Source organism: Thunnus thynnus, chromosome 23 (assembly GCF_963924715.1).
Source record: "Thunnus thynnus chromosome 23, fThuThy2.1, whole genome shotgun sequence".
Lineage (NCBI taxonomy): Eukaryota > Metazoa > Chordata > Actinopteri > Scombriformes > Scombridae > Thunnus > Thunnus thynnus.
Genome location: NC_089539.1, coordinates 17,372,643 through 17,391,690, shown reverse-complemented (window position 1 = coordinate 17,391,690; position 19,048 = coordinate 17,372,643). Strand labels below are relative to the sequence as shown.

The window sequence follows — 19,048 nt, the reverse complement described above, 5'->3', positions numbered from 1 at the left end:
CACTGTTTACAGCCTAATTGGTCCCAGTAGTTCCCCATTCACAGCTGTTTTTGTTTATTGTGGGAGTGTGTGTTTGTGTGTGTGTGTGTGTGTATGAGAGGTGGAGGTCTGACATGAGAAGATGATTATACATACTGTCTGTGCATCTTTATGTGTGATTATGAGCGAGACAGTGATGGATAGTGAAGGACCGCTTGTTTACTCAAGGCTTGCTCTACGCTTGCAGGGCCAAATGTGTCGAGGTTGAGGCATTGTTTGTTGTGATCTCTCTTTCTCCCTCTCAGATTTAATCATGAACTGACACTTTACTTTAAGTTTCCACCTAAAGGGAGCAGTTAAGACTTCGCCTGTTTTTGCAGACAGCATCCGTCACCTATATTGTACTGAAATTTACTGGAAATGATGAGAGAGGTGAGAGCGACTGAGCCCGAGCTTGTAAAATAACTGCTTTCCAAACCCCTTTTGTACACTTTGATTTCACATTTCTTCATTTTTCGCCGTCATGGGGGAAACATCAGCATTCAAAAATATGATGGACAAGCTGTTGAGTGGCACATTCTATTATGTGGTGGTCTGTTCATCTGTCTCATCTGACAGAAGTGCCCTTCTTCCAGCACTTGTTCAATCCTTACAAGGACCGTTTTGAAAACTCTCCTCTGTGGTGCATTCGAGGGTGCTCAAACGTTGTATTCACATGCTCTGCCATAGAGATGGGAAAATCAACTTTAGATGAAAATCAATAAGCAATCATAGATCACATGGAAAAGTGAATGTGAAATTGGTTTTTTTCTTGCATTAATAAAGGTTGCCATGTATATAACTGTGTAACAGACACATTTATTGGGAGGTTTCAGTCCTTTTTTAAAGCAAAAATTCCTGTTTGCAACTGCACAAATGTGAGAATTTGCAGTTTTTTTGTGTCATAAATGATAGTTGAGGAGGCAAAGAGATAGTGTGTGCACATCCCGTTCCATATTTTTTATTTCAGGCACAGGACAACAAATGAACACTGGATTATAGCTCCAGTGACTGACTGAAAAAGCCTGTGAGGTTGAAACATTGCCTTTTTCAGTCAGTAATAAAAAAGACTTTGGGAGCTACAACCCAGTGTGTGAACACAAAATGGATTTTTTGGGGGGTTTTTTACCGTCAGTTGAACAAAACAGGCAAAACAGACCAAGTCATCTTTGGCTCTGGCTCTTACAATCTACATTTTTCACTGTTTTCTGATATTTTTAAGCAATTAATTGAGAAAATAATTGGCAGATTGACTGATAATGGAAATAATTATTAGTTGCTGCCCTAAAACACGGTGTTCACAGCAAAAATGAAGACACTGACTAATGTCACGTTTCACTTGAGGTACTCGCCCAGAGCAAAGTTGGATTCTAAGATTAATTTGCTTGTGTCTGTAGCGGTGTGTTTGTCCCACTGATGGAAAGCAGGTGTGTGTGTGTGTGTGTGTGTGGGAACCATTACACAACCCCTGTGCTGCTTCTTCTGTATTGGACTAGTCAATTTAAGGGTTATTCTGTGTGTGTGTGTGGGGTGGGGTGACTGACTAGGTCAAGTATGTCCCCCCTGTGCTGCAGATACATCCCAGGAATGTTTTCTTTTCCACCAACAGAAAGACGGAGGGTTGTATCATTCTTTTCTCTCTCTCTTTGTTCTCCCAAAGGAGGATAAAAGCGATCATAAGATAATGAGAGCGACTAGAAGGACCTTCTTTGTGCTTCAAGTGTGTCGTATTTTAGTTTTTGCACATGTGTGGACACATCTATGCATAAAATACCTCCTGCAGGCTTTCCCGCGATTGCAAGCAAGGCCTCCTGGGAGCTTACAGGCTGTGTGAACTAAGGCAAAGGTAAAACGTCAGGAGGTCGCTCTTCTGCTGCGTATTTTCCACAAATGTCTCGCTGCGTTTCTGCGATTGCGTATTCATCTTACAGTTTTGGTAGTCCCTATCATGCACATATGTTGCTACCACTCGGAAAATGAAACCATATGTTTCCTGACGGTCGACATGTGAACACAGCCTCGCCGCGCGCACACATGCTTCTATGAGAAACCGCCTTGGGAAAGTCTTTGCTCGAACATCGCCTCTCGCCATGCCCGCTGCTGCCAAAACACACACACAGTCACACTGAGCCCATAGGATGTTTTCTTATGAGTAATGCGTTTGAAAAAATGTTGTGTCATATGTTTTCCACAGCCCTGTCGCTCTGTCAGCAGCGGGCTTCCCAATTAAAGTTCAGTAAAAGAAAAATGATTCATCTCGCCGTAAGTCAAAACAAACTACAGTCATGAGTGATTATTACAAGCCGAGAGCAGATTGTGTGTGAATGTGTTATTGCAGGATTTTCCTTTTGCGGTATGTTTTGACATTAAGCTAAAATATGGGGTTTAATTTACCCCACAAAGAGATTCTTTAGCTTGCCAACCCTTCAAGGAGGGCAGAGTTTCGAAACTGTGGAGCTGTTAGGGATTTTATGTCTCGCTCAAGGTCACTTTAAGTCAAGTCGGTTTAATTTATATAGCGCCAAATCACAACAGAGGTTATCTCAGGGCACTTAGAGCACACAGAGCAGGTCTAGACTGTGCTCTTTTAATTTACAGAGACCCAACATTCCCCCATGAACAAGCACTTGGCAACAGAACTCCCCTTTAGCAGCTGACAATCCTGTGCAAGACAGGATCTGGGTCATTCAGGCCGACATCCCCCAAGCACCCGCATTGTTCTTCAGTCTGATGTAGGACTAAAAGCAGTCCTGAATCTTTTGTGCTTTTTTTTTTTATTCATAAATGTCACATATTTAGCCTTTATGGTTTTGTTTTCAAAGGCTCAAACATGTTCAAGGATAAAAATATGTTCTTAATAGTGTACGAAGTTTAAAAAGACTTTTCATGATATGGATTTTCAGATGAATAAAGCTCGTTTCAAATAAAGCTTTAGATAGATAAAATAGCAGATAGATAAAATTAGCAGCAGCAGAGATTATGGTCTTATTGTGGCGTCATTACGTAACCGACAAATCAACACGAAACGATGTCCGCACACTTAAATACAGACACATTATGTAAAGCTGAGATTAAAGATTTCTTTAGGATTTAGATTTTATTTAAATCTCAGTGTCTCTTGCTGTTCTGTGCACAACAAAAAGTGTGTGTGTGTGTGTGTGTTTCTTGGACTTTGTTGGGAGTGTGAGAGATGGATCAATTGGCAGTGAAATGTGCAGCTCTGCTTTCTTCTCTCTCTCTCTCTCTCTCTCTCTCTCTCTCCCTTTCAGTGTTTTTCCCTTCCTGCTTCTCTCATCTTCTCAGCCCTCTTTTACATTCACTCCTCTTGGCCCGGGGTACTTTATTCACTTTCCATGTTCACACTCCTAATAACTGCTCCTCTTTTTTCCTCCCCTCTCCATCTCTTCCTCATGGATTACTATCCTCCTACCGCCACAGTTTTTTTTTTTCTTCCTTCTCAGCTTGTGCCTTTTTAAAACCAAAAGTAAGGAAAGGCATTGTTGTCATCTCTTTCCTTCTCTTTTCTATATACTGTATATTTTCATATGACTTGCTGAAGGCTTTTAGTCTAATTTCTCTTAATGAACATGGTATATTACATGCCCTATACATTTAAATAGATCCATATAATTAATACAAGACGAGCAAGAACAGGGAAAAAACGTTTCACCTTGCGTGTCTCGTCTTTTTCATTATCTATTTACTCAGCCCTCCCCAGGCAGCGGCTTGAGCTGCTGGGATTATGAGATGCTGTAACGTAGACGGAGCTCATCCTGCATATCAGTCCATCAGCATTAACGCGGTGTATGTTCAAACAAACACCTCTGCGCTTCACTTCAGCGCCGGGCCCGCCTGATAAGGCTCGCTTATTTGCATGGATGTAGCTGTTTGTTTTGTCCAATGCAGATGAACTGAGATAGAACTGATAGTGTTTATCATGAGAGGTGTGTGTGTGTGTGTATGTGTACAGGTGTGTGTTCTGTAACACTAACAGTTCACAAGTAAATTGTAGAGATGCCGCTCTTATAGCTCAGTAATATCATAAAAGAAATAACTAAGAATTCCTCTTTAACCTCTAATAAAACCCGTGCGGCTGTGTCTGTAGAAGGAGTTAGGGCAAGCTGATACTTTTCATTACGCAGCCTCTTTATATTTGTGAGCGTTAAGTGTGCATCGGCGCCGTACGCCGCTGAAAGAAAAAGCATTGACGTCCATTTATATGGACATGTCAATAATGTCCTGCCATGCCTGTTGATGTGGCATTAGTAGATGGCTGTTGCTCAGAGCCCAATCAGCAACAATACACCCAGTGCTAGATGATATCGGGTATCTGTCAGGGGGGAAGCGTAATGGAAATATATAGCGCCACTCGGAGAACACGGAGGGAGGATTTTCTCTCCTCCTCTCTCTCTCTCTCTCTCTGCACCTCCTCTGCTCTATCTCCCTGTCAGTCTGTGTCTCTGTTCTTCTCTTTGTCACTCTCTTTCTGTCAGGGAATTGCATTTTCCCCTATCTTAAGCTGCATGCGTGAGGCGCAGCGGATTGGAATGACAAAGCTTTATTGTCCGTTTTTAAGGCTGCAGAGACAGAACGTATCCATATCATACCCATATTGAGATTTATCACTCAGCATTGGTGTGTGTGTGTGTGTGTGATTGGTTTGCGTCATTACTTCTGTGTACTTGTTTCGCGTTTAATCCGAAAATGTGTTTATCACCCCCGTTGTCGAAGGTATAATCTGTGTTACAAATGTAAACAACCACATGCTCGCTGATCCGGAGCTTTCGATCAAATCGCACAATCTTCCTGAGCGTGGAAATATAGATGTTCAAATATATATTTTCTCTCTTCTCGTCCTTGTTGGTTTAAAAGCTTAGACTGAAAGTTCATATTTGACTTTGGAAAGAGTTTGCATAACAGTCTCACCACACAGTCTCACCACACAGTCTCACCACACAGTCTGCTCAGTAGCAGCTCTGAACACAGAGATGAAAACTGCCGTCACTCCTGAACTGATTAATAGTTCCTTAATCCCGATCCGAAGGTCAGGACCTCAACAAGGTGTCAAGATAGGAGATGTCAGGGGCTGCGAGATGATTAACAGGATAGAAGAAATATTTAAATATATCAGCAAGAAAAACTATTTTCATGCATCAAATAATTGTGGTTTTTTGTGGAAATTAATTTGCTTAATCTTTGACTTTTCTTTAGTGATTCAGGCGTCTAAAAATTACTCAAATAAGTCAATTGGAGAAGTAAACATCCTGTAACGAGGAGCTGCAAATAGAGACGTCAATAAATACAGAAGTAAAACTGCTCCGTACATTCAGTAATGACCATGCAGTATATTTGTTTGTGATTGGCCGGTCGCTCAAACACGATTCCAGTCAAAAGTTTTATATCAGTGTGCCATACATATTGTCTGCAGGTAACCATAGCAACCACAGTTACGCTTCAAACTACATGAATTAGAATATTAAAACAGGAGCCCTGAAAACTTGATCTCAAATCTTACATATTTCTAATTTGAGAAGCTCAACATCATTAGTTATTATTCAGTAAGAGTTTTATTAACAATCAGAAACTCTTTGTCAGGAGTTTGTGCTTGTGGTTTGGTCAGATTTTGATTCAGATGTTACTACTGTGAGTTCTGATTAATGTGTTGTAGAGCTGCAACAATTTTTCGATTAATTTGATTAGACAATGGAATGAAAATTCATTTAAACTGTTTTGATAATTGAATAATCATCATTCCAGTCATTTTTCAAGCAAAATTGACAAACATTTTCTGGTTCCAGCTTCTCATATTTGACAATTTTCTGTTTTTCTTTATATCTTAAGGTTTAGTGAGCCATTCTTTTTCCACAATTTCACAGACTAAACAATTAATTGATTCATCAATAAAATAATAAAATAATTGTCAGTCGCAGCCCTAATGTGTGGAATTACTTTAACTAAATGAGTGCCCACTTCAAACCAGTATGAAGAGCACAAACAAGAACAGATCTCTCAATTAAAATAACTGAAATTGGTCCAACTATGACAGAAAATCTTCACATTCATAAGTTTGAGGTCGACAAAAATACATTTCTCGGTTTTCAGAGCCTTTAAGTGGCCATCGCAGTACGATAATGCACTCTGAGCTGTCCAAAAATGCAAAGATAATGGAGTCTTACCTGCACTACGTCCATTATTTTCTGATTATTGTATATAAATATAGCAGTAATTGTTGTAGTTATGCGTCTCCTGTTCCTGGATGATGTAGTTGTATTCATTCTATAATAGTTTAATCATCTATTCTGCAGACTCGTTGATATTCTATACTTGATGATGGATGATTGTGCTGCATCAGTGGTAGTTAGGTGGAGGTTATTACACTATGATGAAGACAGTATATACAGTAGATTAGATGAGATGAAATCCACATGATCCTGCGGGGAAACTGAGTCACTCCGGTGGAAAACGGTAATATAGTAGAATATGCACACAGGAACGGAGCAAATGGGCTTTATTAAACATAATGCAACCAACAATTACACCAGTAAACTGTGATGAATGTGAATTACAGTGTTCATGAGTGTGTGTGATTATTGTGCTCACACTACAGTGGAGCCGCTTCCACTCTGCCATGAATGGAGGGGGTGTGCAGTCCAGGGGGAGAGCAGACGGATCTGATTGGCTGAGGAGGAGGGAGAGCTCTTGAGCACATTGTGGTGTTTTCGCTGCTAGATCACGTGTGTGTGTGTGTGTGTATATGTGTGTTATTCGCACATACAGTATCTCTTCATCTCTCTCACTCACTGCTCAGAGGGGTAAATGAAAGCAGGGAGAGGAGGAGGAGGAGGAGAGAGAGAGAGAGGGAGAGAGGATTGGTTGTGGCTCTGGGGAGAAAAAGAGTAGAAAAAAAAAAAAAAAAGGCATGAGATGAGATCTGAGCAGCCGAGTGTGGTCGTAGTGTTTTGGAATTTCATCATGGAAGTTTGAGAGGTGAATTCGAGGCAGGAAATGTGAGCGGATTTGATAGAGGAATGTGAGGAAGGGGGGGAGGAAATATAAGGGAATTTTTACAAAGGAGTCGCACCGCAAGAATATATGGAAATGTAATGTGAAGCACAAAATAGAGAGAACATTTTCAACTGTTGATTATATTAAAAGGTCATCCTGTACATGCTTCCATTATGTACTGAAAATTGATTTGCAGATTTGCTCTCTTGACATATTGAACACTGTTAACTGCTGCTACTAATTTCGGTTGCAAGCTCAGTCTCTTATTATTTTCCAACTCCATACTCTCTACTCAGACCAGAGACTTTATTACAGAACTCATGGACTTTATAATAAAGTGACTGTACATATATTTACCCTTAAATTTAAAGCTAGAGCTAACACTAACCCTTTACTGTCTAGTAAGTAAAAGGAGGAGAGGTTGATGTCTCTAATTAGTTGCAATCAGGTTTTGTTGAGCTACTCTTTCTTCTCCTACGTTATCCTGTAGTTTGATCCTGTCCTCTCCTGCTGTCTCCTTCCTTTTTGTTCAGTCTTTCTCCTTCTTTGTTACAAAATTACATCACCTCTCCTCTCTCCTTGTTAATATCCACAGAAGCCTAAATGCGTAGGGACAGGATGCACACTCTTGCATATGTGTATATCACGTGTCTACAGTAGATGGTTGCCAGATTATCGGTTTTTAGCCTCACAGATTTAATCCCTGTAGGCTCGCTCGTGCTCTCTCTATCTCCTCCTCTCTCTTCTTCTCTTCTTCTCCCCTTGCATGGTAATCCATCCTGTCTCTCCCTGCTTCATGTGTGTCCCTCTGCCCGGTTTTCCAGTCATTACGGGGCCGTTTCCACCCAGAGTTGCAGGACCCCAGGGACCACCAGGGGCCCCCAAAGAACCAGAAAATGGCCACAGTTCCTCTGAACATGAGAGCCTCCCAAGTTCAAAATAACCTTTTAAAGCACAGAGACTTGATTTCAGGGATACTTACTATTCAGCAGGAATTAATCTGAACTTCATGTCGTTACAGAGACTTTGATAAATGTTTTTGTGAAAGTTATTGTGAAATGCTGCACTTTTTTTCAAATGTGATATGATTTGAAATGATTTGTTCTGATGGTCCCACCTGATTTACTGCACTTCTCTGCACTTTATTGATTCACACATGGTATAATTTCAACTTCAAGCATAAAAGGCATCATGGCAGAGATCTCAGTACTTCTCCTTTTTTTATTTAATCAGCACAGCCTGATATATGAAGCCTAAAGATCTGTTAAAAGTATAAAAGACTATATTTGTGAGCGTAACAAAAGTAGCGATTTCATCTCTCTTTATATCAACACATTCCCCCTTTTAAATGCATGACCTATTAGCATGGGTTCAGTAAAATCGTAGTAAAGATATTAAATAAAGATGCTAAAACCCATTAACCCAAGAAAATCTATCCATCCAAACTGCAGGTAATTACAGACACATTAGCTGAAATGTGCAGATAAATGTCTCCACACACAGGATCTATGTAAACAAAGAATAAACAAATCAATTCGCTGCCCGGAAAGTAACTCGTGACATTGATTTGAAAGAAACAGGAATCATGTGATGCATATGGTGGTATACTAGATGCCTGGCAATAAGGTGGATTAAAGAAAATGAAAGAAATCAACATTACATAACTTGTTCTGTTTCTGCTTATCGGCCAGTCGAATGTAAGCCGCTCGATCGGTGAGGGTGTCGGACCACAAAGGTCCAGAGTGTTTCAGGAAACATGGTTTTGGTTTTGGTCATTGCCGCTTCTATTACACAGACAGGAAGCCATAGATTTCCCCTGACAGCTCTCACAAACCCGACACGCTTATGGAATTTGTACATGTCGAATGATATACTGACCGAGACATGTGCTTCATATGTGTGTGTCAGAAATGTCTGCGGAGAATGTATAGCTTTCCCTCTTGAATTTCACCTTGTGTCAGTACTGCGATAAATAAAGCTAACTGCTTTTTCCTCCTCCTTCTTCTTCTCTTCCTTTATATCTCAATCCTTTCACCTACATTTACCCTACTTCTAAATCACCACCTTCTTATTTTTCTACGCGACTAATCGCCATCAATTTATTTTCCTCTTCTCGTCAAACCGTTTTCATTCACCTTTTTTTTCCATCCCTTGACACCTGCCCCTCTAATCCTCACATTTTTACCTTTTATCTTCACTTTGACCTTCTCTGCTGCCTCCCCGCACCCCTCCATCTTTCTTATGTCGTGTTTTTCCCCTCTCTTCATCTACTCCTGCTCTTCCTTTATCATTCCCATAACTCCGACATCCACTCCCGCTTCTCCTCATACACTTTTTCCCTCTTCTCTTATCCCTTCCCTTCTTCAATCCTCCTTCATCTTCTGCAGAACCATGAGAGGGAAACAGCGCTTCATTGTGCAGCTCAGTACGGACACTCTGAGGTGGTATCGGTGCTGCTTCAGGAGCTGACAGACCCCACCATGAGGAACAGCCGACAGGAGACACCTCTGGACCTGGCAGCGCTCTATGGACGACTACAGGTCAGTGAGAATGCTATATATTTGATTCCTGTATAAAATCATGAGCTATTGGTACATATTTTGCACTTGAGAGGCCAGTAGTTGAGTGCTGTGTTGAGTTGGTATTTCTGATGTTTCAAAATGATCCTGTGAGTTTTTTTAAAAAAAAAAAAAGTGCAGAGCAGCTGGTCTGTAGCGGTTAGTTATGGGTAGTATATTCTTGTAACAAAGCATGCATTTTTTTTTTTTTACAGATGTTCCTTATGAGAACAGATGTTTGCCACTTAGATTCACATCAGTAGCCTGCCCTATTTCATATAGTTATAGGCCACTGATTACTGATGGCATGCTGATGCAAAAGCTTTGAAAAAAATTCCTCAAAAGAAAGATATTGTTGAAATTTTGTCAGCGTCTGTCATCTGAAAAACATGCCTTGAAAAAACTGTCCAGATAACACGTCCTCTTGTCAACAATCTGTTACAATGCTGGCCTGCCCAGTAGTGATTTTAAATTGACTTCATCTTTAAAGCCTCCCTCCACTCAAAAGTGTTTTTCTTTTTGTTCCTTCAGTTGAATGTTTGAGCTTCACTGTGCAGAATGATGATGATACACAGTTTAAAACTAGAAGGCTGCTGAACGTGGAAAGTTTCTTTGTGTGAACCTTAAATCTGAGTTTAGGGCATGTACCTACAGTAAGAGTAGGATATGTGACATCACTACTGGTTTGGAGCCAATTGTGGTATTATTATATGTCTTAAAATGTGTTTAACAAAGTTATCAATGCACAGTAAAATGCCAAATGCGTTTTGCAGACAGGAGAAACATGAAACATCAAAAACAATGTATATAAAGTGACAACATAACATGCAACCTGAAGTAAATCCTGCCATCACCATCCAGTTCCATCATCAATAGTCAAAACATCATCACCATCATGAGCCCGTGACTGTTTACCACCCAGTGTTATCTGACAGACTCACGTTCAGCTGGCACATTCAACAGTTTTACTGGCAAGAAAGATTAAGGAATATCTGGCCTTTGATACATCTCCACCAAGAGGGGAGAGAAGCTCAGTCTCCAAAGAGAGAGGATGGAGAGGATGCTGCAGAGTGATATGATCCTTTTAAAATGGCTGAAAGCATCATACAAACACCTGCTGCTGGCTGCTACAAGGGTGGTGCGGCCCCAGTAAAATTTGATTTGCAATGAGACTTTTAATTGCAACTCCATTAAAATTTATTCAAACAGTCAAAGTTAAAGTCATACAAGGTGACTCAAGAGGGAAACAGTTGTTATTAGTGCTTGTTATGTGACGATGAGCTCCATCAGAAAAAAGTTTGGGGGGGGGGGGGTGGCGGTGAAGGATCATATTTTTAGTGCTGCATGTCTTACTGGTAAGCAAAGCAGCCTGTGACTCTATCTGCACCTTCCCCAGGACAACAGTAGGAGCTAGCGCAGATAAAGGCCACAGTGCACAGATAGCAACAGTGCCAAAGTGGGAGTAGCTGTTGATTATATGAAATATGGTGGATATATGGAGAAAAAAAACCTCAAATACTTTCTGTACTCCAGGCAGGTACACATTTTTAGAACTCAAAAATGTGACAAGTGATACAGACAGACAAGCCGCACTCAAACTGAGAGGCGTATGCTGCAAATACCTACCAAAGTTCAAACGCAATCACACATTTCTCTCCGCTGAGGTAGTGAGTAATTGCAGTCAAGCCATACAGGTTTGTCTTGAGTGTGAATGAATAATTTATGAAAACGGCACGGTATTTCTCTCTCTCTCCCTCTCTGCATAATGATGAAGGGAAATCCCTATGGTGGAAGCTACTTGCTGCATGGGGATGTAACTAAAGCAGGGCAAAAGTTTAGTATATACACACATACAACACAGACGCACACCCACACACTTTAAAGGATGGAGCTCGCGATAGAACGGCATGTTTAGCTGAATTATTAAAGACGTGATCAGACGAAAGGGTAGCTCCACTACTACGAGTCAAAACAAAGGATAGGAATCTCCTACTACGCTCAGCGTGATTGACATCTCTTTTTAATGCAAGAACTTGCACTAGGAAACAAGCAATTTAACAGACCCACGGTATATATTGAGTCATGATCAGACGAGAAAAGAACTAAATGATGGTTTTCCGTCTCTCCAAACTTTTGTCACAGTTGGAACAGCAGGTCTATATATGCAGTGTTATTTGATTCTGACATGATAACAACAAAATATCCATATTTTTCTTCTCTGAAATACCTCAAACTTTACAAAAAGATGACCAATGGCCCAGTTTCCTCCTGAAGTTTTCTGTTTCTGCCGTTTCGTCGCTGACATGTGGCCGTCTTTCCTGCGCAGGTGGTGTGCATGCTGGTGAGCGCTCACCCCAACCTCATGACCAGCCACACTCGCCGACACACTCCGCTTCACCTGGCTGCGCGCAACGGACACCACAGCACCGTCCAGACCCTGCTCGAGGCGGGCATGGATGTCAACTGCATGGTAAGAAAAATTAGCTTTTTGTCGGTTTTGCCCTCTATCAGCGGACCAAGGACTCAACACATTTGTGGCACAGATTATAGTAGCCTGTTACTGACAAAAATGATAATAAAATACGCAAATATTGCCTTTTGAGTTGCTGTTTTAGCTTAGGCCAACCCAGGTTTACAACAAGAAACACACTTAATTTGAGGTGAATTGTCTCTAAGATTTATACATGTTTGCACATTTATAAAGGCAGAAACAAGATGAAACAGTAGGTGCAACTTCTTATAAAGAATCCAGTAATAAAGTGGGACTTCTGCGAGTGGAGAAGGTGACTAGAAAGGTATTTTTTTGTCCACTTTCTTTCAAAATCTCTGTGATTCTGAATCCTCTCTCATCCCTGCTGTAAGTGAATATTTTAGATGCTGCTGTCTCGTGTTTAATGAAAGAGAATACAATAGTTTTCCTTTGTTTTTTTTGTGTGTATAATCCGCTACAGGTGTGAATACTTGGCAGATTCTTGTTTTGAAAGTGTGTGTGTGTGTATGAGCCTCCATTCTTGTGTATCAGAGAGCTTGTATGTGGTGCGTGCCTCCCACAGTGTGGCGGTGGGGAGGGATGAATAATTGACTGGGAGAAAAGACTGAGAAAGCAGCAGCAGCAGCAGCAGGAGGAGGAGGAGGAGGAAGAAGAAGGAAGAGGAGGAGGAGGAAGAGGACAGGGTGTTCCTGAGAGGTCCTGAGAGTTCACCGTCTTCCTCTGTCTCCTCCTCTTCGTACAGTTTCAGAAACAGAAATAGAAATACAGAGTCGCTGACAGCATGCGGTGCTTCATCACTGCTCGGTCTCTGTCATGCTTGTTTGATCTGCTCCGCTCTTCGTTCATTTACATTCGGTCTTATTGTGTATTCTGGACGATTCAAACACAGCTTTGTCCCGACCCTTTCTGGGCCATTTGTTTTTCTGTGAAGCCTTGTCAAAATGTAGCCACGCTTTACTGAATACTTCAACACTGTTTTCATTCTCTAGAGACAATTTTCTCTGACAAACCAAACTATTTGACTGGCTTAAAATGTTAAGTGTAGAGAATCAGCCCCTTTCTGTACTAATCAGTCTCCGAAGACTATTTCAGTTGGGGTTTCATCTTATGGGAGCCACTAAAAGTTACTGCAGACTGCAAGACTTTCCTCTCAGTATTCTGACAAAAAATCACAGTGTGTGTGTACGTTTGTGGGTTTTTTTTTTTAGCTCTGATTGGATATTATCATCTTTCATCTCAGTCTCATCTGAGGTGCTTTGGCTATGATGAAGTCAAATATGTTTATGACGTCAAGATGTGTCTTAAAATCCCTCAAATCTTAAACTTTAAGACCGGTTGTGATGGGCACAAATGGAGGAATCTCTACTGACTTGAGGGTTTTGGTCTCAAATCTCAAAACGTTATGTGGGACTGTGACAAAGGTTGTGTTGTCTGCACTAGACATAAGTTTGTTATTCATGTAATACTCAGTCTTTACAGATACTGTAATAATAACTCATCATATTTATACATTTGTAAGCATTACAATTGCTATATAAATCTGATAATATCAGATATAATTCAATTAAAAAGTTGGATACTTAGCTGCACTGGTACAAACAATTATAGGCATCAACCTTTAAACAGAATAAGGTCTGGGCTTTGCTACAAAATAACCAGCTGGTACCATGTCTTGTCTGACCACATCAGAAGGCTAAATCGTTGATGCATTTTCCAAACGGCCACACAAAGGCAGTTTGAATAGCCTGTCGTCATAGTGAGGGATGAGACACGATAGAGACATGTTAATTGTAATGGAGGAAATTTTCTCTCCTGGAAGGCATTCATGTTGTTGCACTCAGTATTGGAGCTAGAGAGAGAAGTTCAAACCCTACTACTTTCTCATCTTTACATATTTGGCAAATCACAGAGAGAAGTGGGTGTAAACGCTGGATATTTGGTTTCGGGAATGTTGCAAAAATCGTGGGACACTGGCACAGCAAAAAGCAGGTGTGATGTATATGAATATCCTGGCACCTAAAGGGTATACAGCCATGCTAGCAGCTCTGTGAGGGTGTTGTAAAGCTGCTATAATACTTTCTATTGTTACAATGTTAAGTTAAGTATTGGACAACTGAAATTTTTCTCTGACTTTTTGAAAGGTCAGAGAATCGCCAGTGATAACAATTCACCCCGAGGGGACCGTCAATGTCTGCACCAGATTTCATGGCAATCCAATAGTTGTTGAGACATTTCACTCAAAGTCACAAATGTTAAACCGTTTTGGTAGCGCTAGAGAACAAGTCAGGGGATCACCAAAAATCTTTATGATTCATTCTCTGCAGACTGTGAATGTCTGTACAAAATGTAATGGCAATCCACTCAATATTTGATGAGAGATTTCAGTCTGGACCACAGTTGTAATAAGACAATTCTCTTCAACGCTCATCTTAAATTTAGCTCATTCTGATTCACAGTTTTGAGCACAGCTGTGTCGTATTTATTGTTGCCAAATGTGAACTCCTGATTTACTGGAGTTGCTTTGACAACTACACCAATGTATTAAACATTCTTGGAGGAACTGTACATACAACATATGTGTCCTCCAATGTAGTAAAAAATAAACTCATGAATCCACAGTTATACCCCTGAATTGGATGTTAACCTGCTCTCTGTAAGGGCTTTTTGTTTTTATACTGAGATTTTTAACTCCAGTAAGCTCTGTTAGATGATCATGAAGGATTGATGGTAAAACAGCTTCAAGGCTTTTTCAGACTCTGTCAGAGCCTCAAAAAGCTTTTGATTCTGAATCAAGTAACAAGACAGTTCAGATATTGGGGAGTCACAGAGACAGAGAGCAATCAATATCAGAGTTTGCTCAACAAACATGAAAATAAAATCCTATAGTTCAACTTAAAGCCTTTGGAAAGAAAACTCCCATCTGGTGCTGAATGATTTGAATGACCTGAATGTTCAGTTGTAGCCAGTTCATGATAAAATTTGACACTTCTATTGGTGCCAGTTTACGATCTGACTCCATGTTCATTTTCAACAATAACATATGGTGTAACAGATGCTGTGTTCTTCCTCTCCCTGACCATGTAAGTGCAATTTTTATACTGTATATGCAGCCTGCATATGCATGTAAAATGAGTCTGTACAGTACAGTTAAAGGCTGAGGAGGGTCTGTGACTGCAAGAAAACAACAAAATCTATTTAGGAGAATATTCTGTCACACTGTGCCACTGCCCACCAGGATATGTTCAAATCTGTCACATATTGCGATGGCAGTTTGGAGAATTTGGTTGGCGTCTGTGTGTGTGTGTGTGTGTGTGTGTGTGTGTGTGTGTGTGTATTTCATCTCTTAAAAGACAAACAACTTGACCTGTTGGATATGGGAGTCGTTCTGGTGCTCTCACAGTGAGGAGATGCATGACTCAGCGGCTTTGCGCCAATTTTCTCTGCCTTCTGTCCTTATTACAAGCTGGTTTTGTGTGTGTGTATGTGTGTGTGTGTGTGCATGTGCGTGTGCATGTGCTCTGATCTGAGGAGGAGGGCTGTGTTTCTCTGCAGGGATTTGGCCTGAGGCTCCATGTGTCTAGTGAATATGCACACTACACGCCTTTGATTTGCCTCGTCTTGTCCTGTATACACACTTCTGAAAATTTCTCTATCTCTTTCTCTCGGTTGCTCTCGCTCCCTTTTCTCTGCCTAGTGATGATGTGCACTGCAAACCTTTGATACCTCAAATCTCCTCTTCAATTCACTCTTCGCCCCTGTAAAGCTCCCTTTCTTTCTGGCTGAAAATATCTTTGCAGAAATCTTTTTCTCTTTTTCTTTGTTACCCCTTTACCCAATGACTTGACGAAACTATTGGCCACCTGTCGAGTGAAATCGTCCTCTGTGCAGGTTACATCAGAGGTGCATTAGAAATGTATCTCTTTTAGGCCAGTATGGACAGGAGGAATGATTACCAAAAGCAAAACATGTGTCAATGTTCAAAAGGGCACCTGACTCTTTTTTTTTTTTTCCCATTAAGACTGACTTAGAAAAATTGTGATCCTATCCTTTAACCTGTAACAGAGGTCTCATATGAACAGGATTAAATGCAGGCTGTGGACTCAAGTTGTACAGTCTAGAAGTATTTGGACATTTACAGCCTTTTTTGTTATTCTGTGCTTCAGCAAATTCAATTTTAAATACAGTATAGCAGCAATGATTAGTCAATTAATCAATTAGTTGTCAATTATTTAATTAATTGCCAACTACTTTGATAATCGATTAATGGAGTCATTTTTTGAGGAAAAAAAATGTCTAAATTCTCTGATTCCAGCTTCTTAAATGTGAATATTTTCTGTTTTTTTTAGTCTTCTGTGACAGTAAACTGAATATCTTTGGGTTGTGGACTTTTGGTCGGGACAAAACAAGACATTTGATTACATCATCTTGGACTTTGGGAAACATCAACATGTTTCATCATCATCATTTTTCACCAAACAACTAATTGATTTATTGAGAAATAATCAACAGATTAATTGATAATGAAAATAATCATTAGTTACAGCCCTAAAATAAAGTAATGGATACTACATTAAAGTTCCAAGTCTCGGCTTTAATTTTAGTGGGTTTTCATCATATTCATCAAATATGATTTTGTTTGACTTCATATTTATCTATCCAATTACTTTTGAACCTCTGGGCACTATGTGTTAAAAAGGTCTCTATCTCCTGAACAGTTCTTTCTATATTGATGTAAACCTACTCAAATTACAGCTGAGACTTGGCACTTTAATGTAGTATTGATTATTTTATTTCAAATAAAGAATGTGTTGGAGCACGGAGCCTGAAGGATAAAAAATGTGTAACTGTCCAAATACATCCGGTCTGGACTATATATGGGTTTCCTGTGTGTGTCTCTGACTTGCTTGGCTGGATTGGGATAAACACTGCACGTCTTTCCTCTCTCTCCTCTCTGTCTCACCGTAGTTTTATCTGCAAGGAAGCAGTGTCTGAGCTATATTGACAGTACAGAGTGAAAGCTGTAGGCGGCTCACAGATGGCCACCTTGTAAATTTTCACCAATGGAAAGTACTTCCTGTGTGTGTGTGTGTATGTATGTGTGTCTTAGAGTAGTAGGAGAGAGCGAGAGAACGATAGTACAGGTCAGTAATTGGAGTCAAGCCATATAGGTCTGTCGGAGTGTGAATGAATAATTTATAGAAGCAGCACAGGTTCTCTCTCTCCTCTCTCTCTGTCTTTCTATGTCTCTCTTCCCTCCTCTGACTGTTCCCATAATAATGAGGGGAAATCCATATGGAAGAACCTGCTGCTGGGCGGGCAGGTAGCCAACAGAGGGCAAAAGTTTAGTGAAACACACATATACACATGAACACTGTAGATTGCCTTTTCTTAGCAGACAGAGCATTTACATTCGTAGCAGCATCAAGGAGGACTGCTGCATTTCTGCAAGAAACAGAAAGTCATCTGCCTTTCAATGCCCGGAAACCTTCAGAGTGAGAATCGCCTTCCTCGTTTCCTCATGACATCACTGCATAATCACCATGGGAAACTGTAGGGGAAGTGGTATAGAGAGAGCCATAGGGGGGTGAGGTTAGGAGGGCAAGTGGGGTGTGTGTGAGTGCGGAAAAGGGGGTGGATCATTTCCTGCACTCCCACCTCCTTTCACTCGCATGTGGGTAAGAAAACTCTCCAGGTTTGACTTCCACAGAGTTTTATAGTCAGTGAAGCTGCAAATTCAACCACTCATCTGTTTTCTTTTGGGGATGTAAACCTGCAATATTCTCCTAAGAGAACTGGACCTTTTGACCTTTTGGCATATTGCCTCATTTCTCCATCACTCCCTGCACTGCGGGTGATGACACTTTTGTTGCAGAGGAAACAGAAAAGCTACAGTAAGTTTAGCATTCCCTGCAGAGGACGAACACGTTGATCTGGTGCATTGTCGCGTTGAGTTGAATTTCCCGGCCACGTATCAGCAGACCTGGCTGCCTTCCAGATAATTTGTCTTCATTAAGGCCGGGAGTTTGGTTCAGTCCAGGTTTTAATCTGTGTCGTCAGGAAGCCAACCGTGAAGGATACGACGTATTCAGCATATGTATGTTGCTGCAACTGTGAGAGTGTTGTTATTATCGTGGCACACATGGTCAAGTTCATGTATTCAGGGTGTCTAATGGGTAGTTTTTGCTTCCAGCAAGGTGTACAAGGCAGTATGTTCAGTTTGTAATTGAGACATATAGAAATATACTGTCCCATAAAGCTATATAGGTGTGGCTGCATGAGAAGCAAAAGAAATTATACTGGTATCAATGAGGAAAGTATAACATTTAGTATTATATACTGTGTATCTCCTCTCATGACCTTTGACCTTGAAAGCACAGAAAATATTTTTGTGTGTTCGCCATTATTTAGTGTTGTCTGCATGTCTTGTGAGACATATTTTACCCTATATAGTGGTCTCATATTATGCCAGAGTGCATTATAGAGAGAGTACAACCAATGGTCAGCTAATTTATACTGTGTTTATTTTTATACGTAACATTGTGTTGCCCTCTTGATAAAATTCCCTGTATAGTGTGTAGTGAATAGTTGCTAATTTTGGACATAGCCTTAATGTAAAAGGAGATGGTGAACAGTTATCAACACTGAAACTTTGAAAAACATAAATGGAAATGTGTCAGGGTTATCTCAGCTGCTGATTCTACACTCTGCCTGAAACTTATTACACCTAATATTCACTAGAATTACAGTTTTATATGTTTGTGCTTTGTTTACATGATGTTGTAATTAATCCATAATGTAATTCTACTTCTGGACCTTCTGTCTACTCTGTGTATATTATATCTATTGTATGTCTGCCCTTTTTGGAACATTGATGCTTTTACTCTGTTGCTCTTCTTGAAGTTTTCTTCTTCTTCTTTTATGTTAAAGGTTTTTTTTTGTTTCTCCTAATAGAAGGTCTAAAGGATAAAGTGTTGTA

General features: G+C 40.4%; 1 protein-coding gene across 6 annotated transcripts in view; it reads left to right on the top strand.

Annotated features, from left to right (window-relative positions):
* Positions 1-19,048, top strand: part of anks1b (ankyrin repeat and sterile alpha motif domain containing 1B) — a 236,551-nt gene that overhangs the window by 72,983 nt on the left and 144,520 nt on the right. For 5 of the 6 annotated variants that reach the window (XM_067581321.1, XM_067581317.1, XM_067581316.1 and 2 more), the window contains exons 4-5: positions 9,411-9,563; positions 11,908-12,051. In XM_067581321.1, coding sequence (XP_067437422.1) covers positions 9,411-9,563; positions 11,908-12,051 — 297 coding nt within the window. Of the gene's footprint in view, positions 1-9,410; positions 9,564-11,907; positions 12,052-17,783; positions 17,964-19,048 lie in introns of those variants that run through there. The other variant, XM_067581320.1, reaches the window with a different exon arrangement.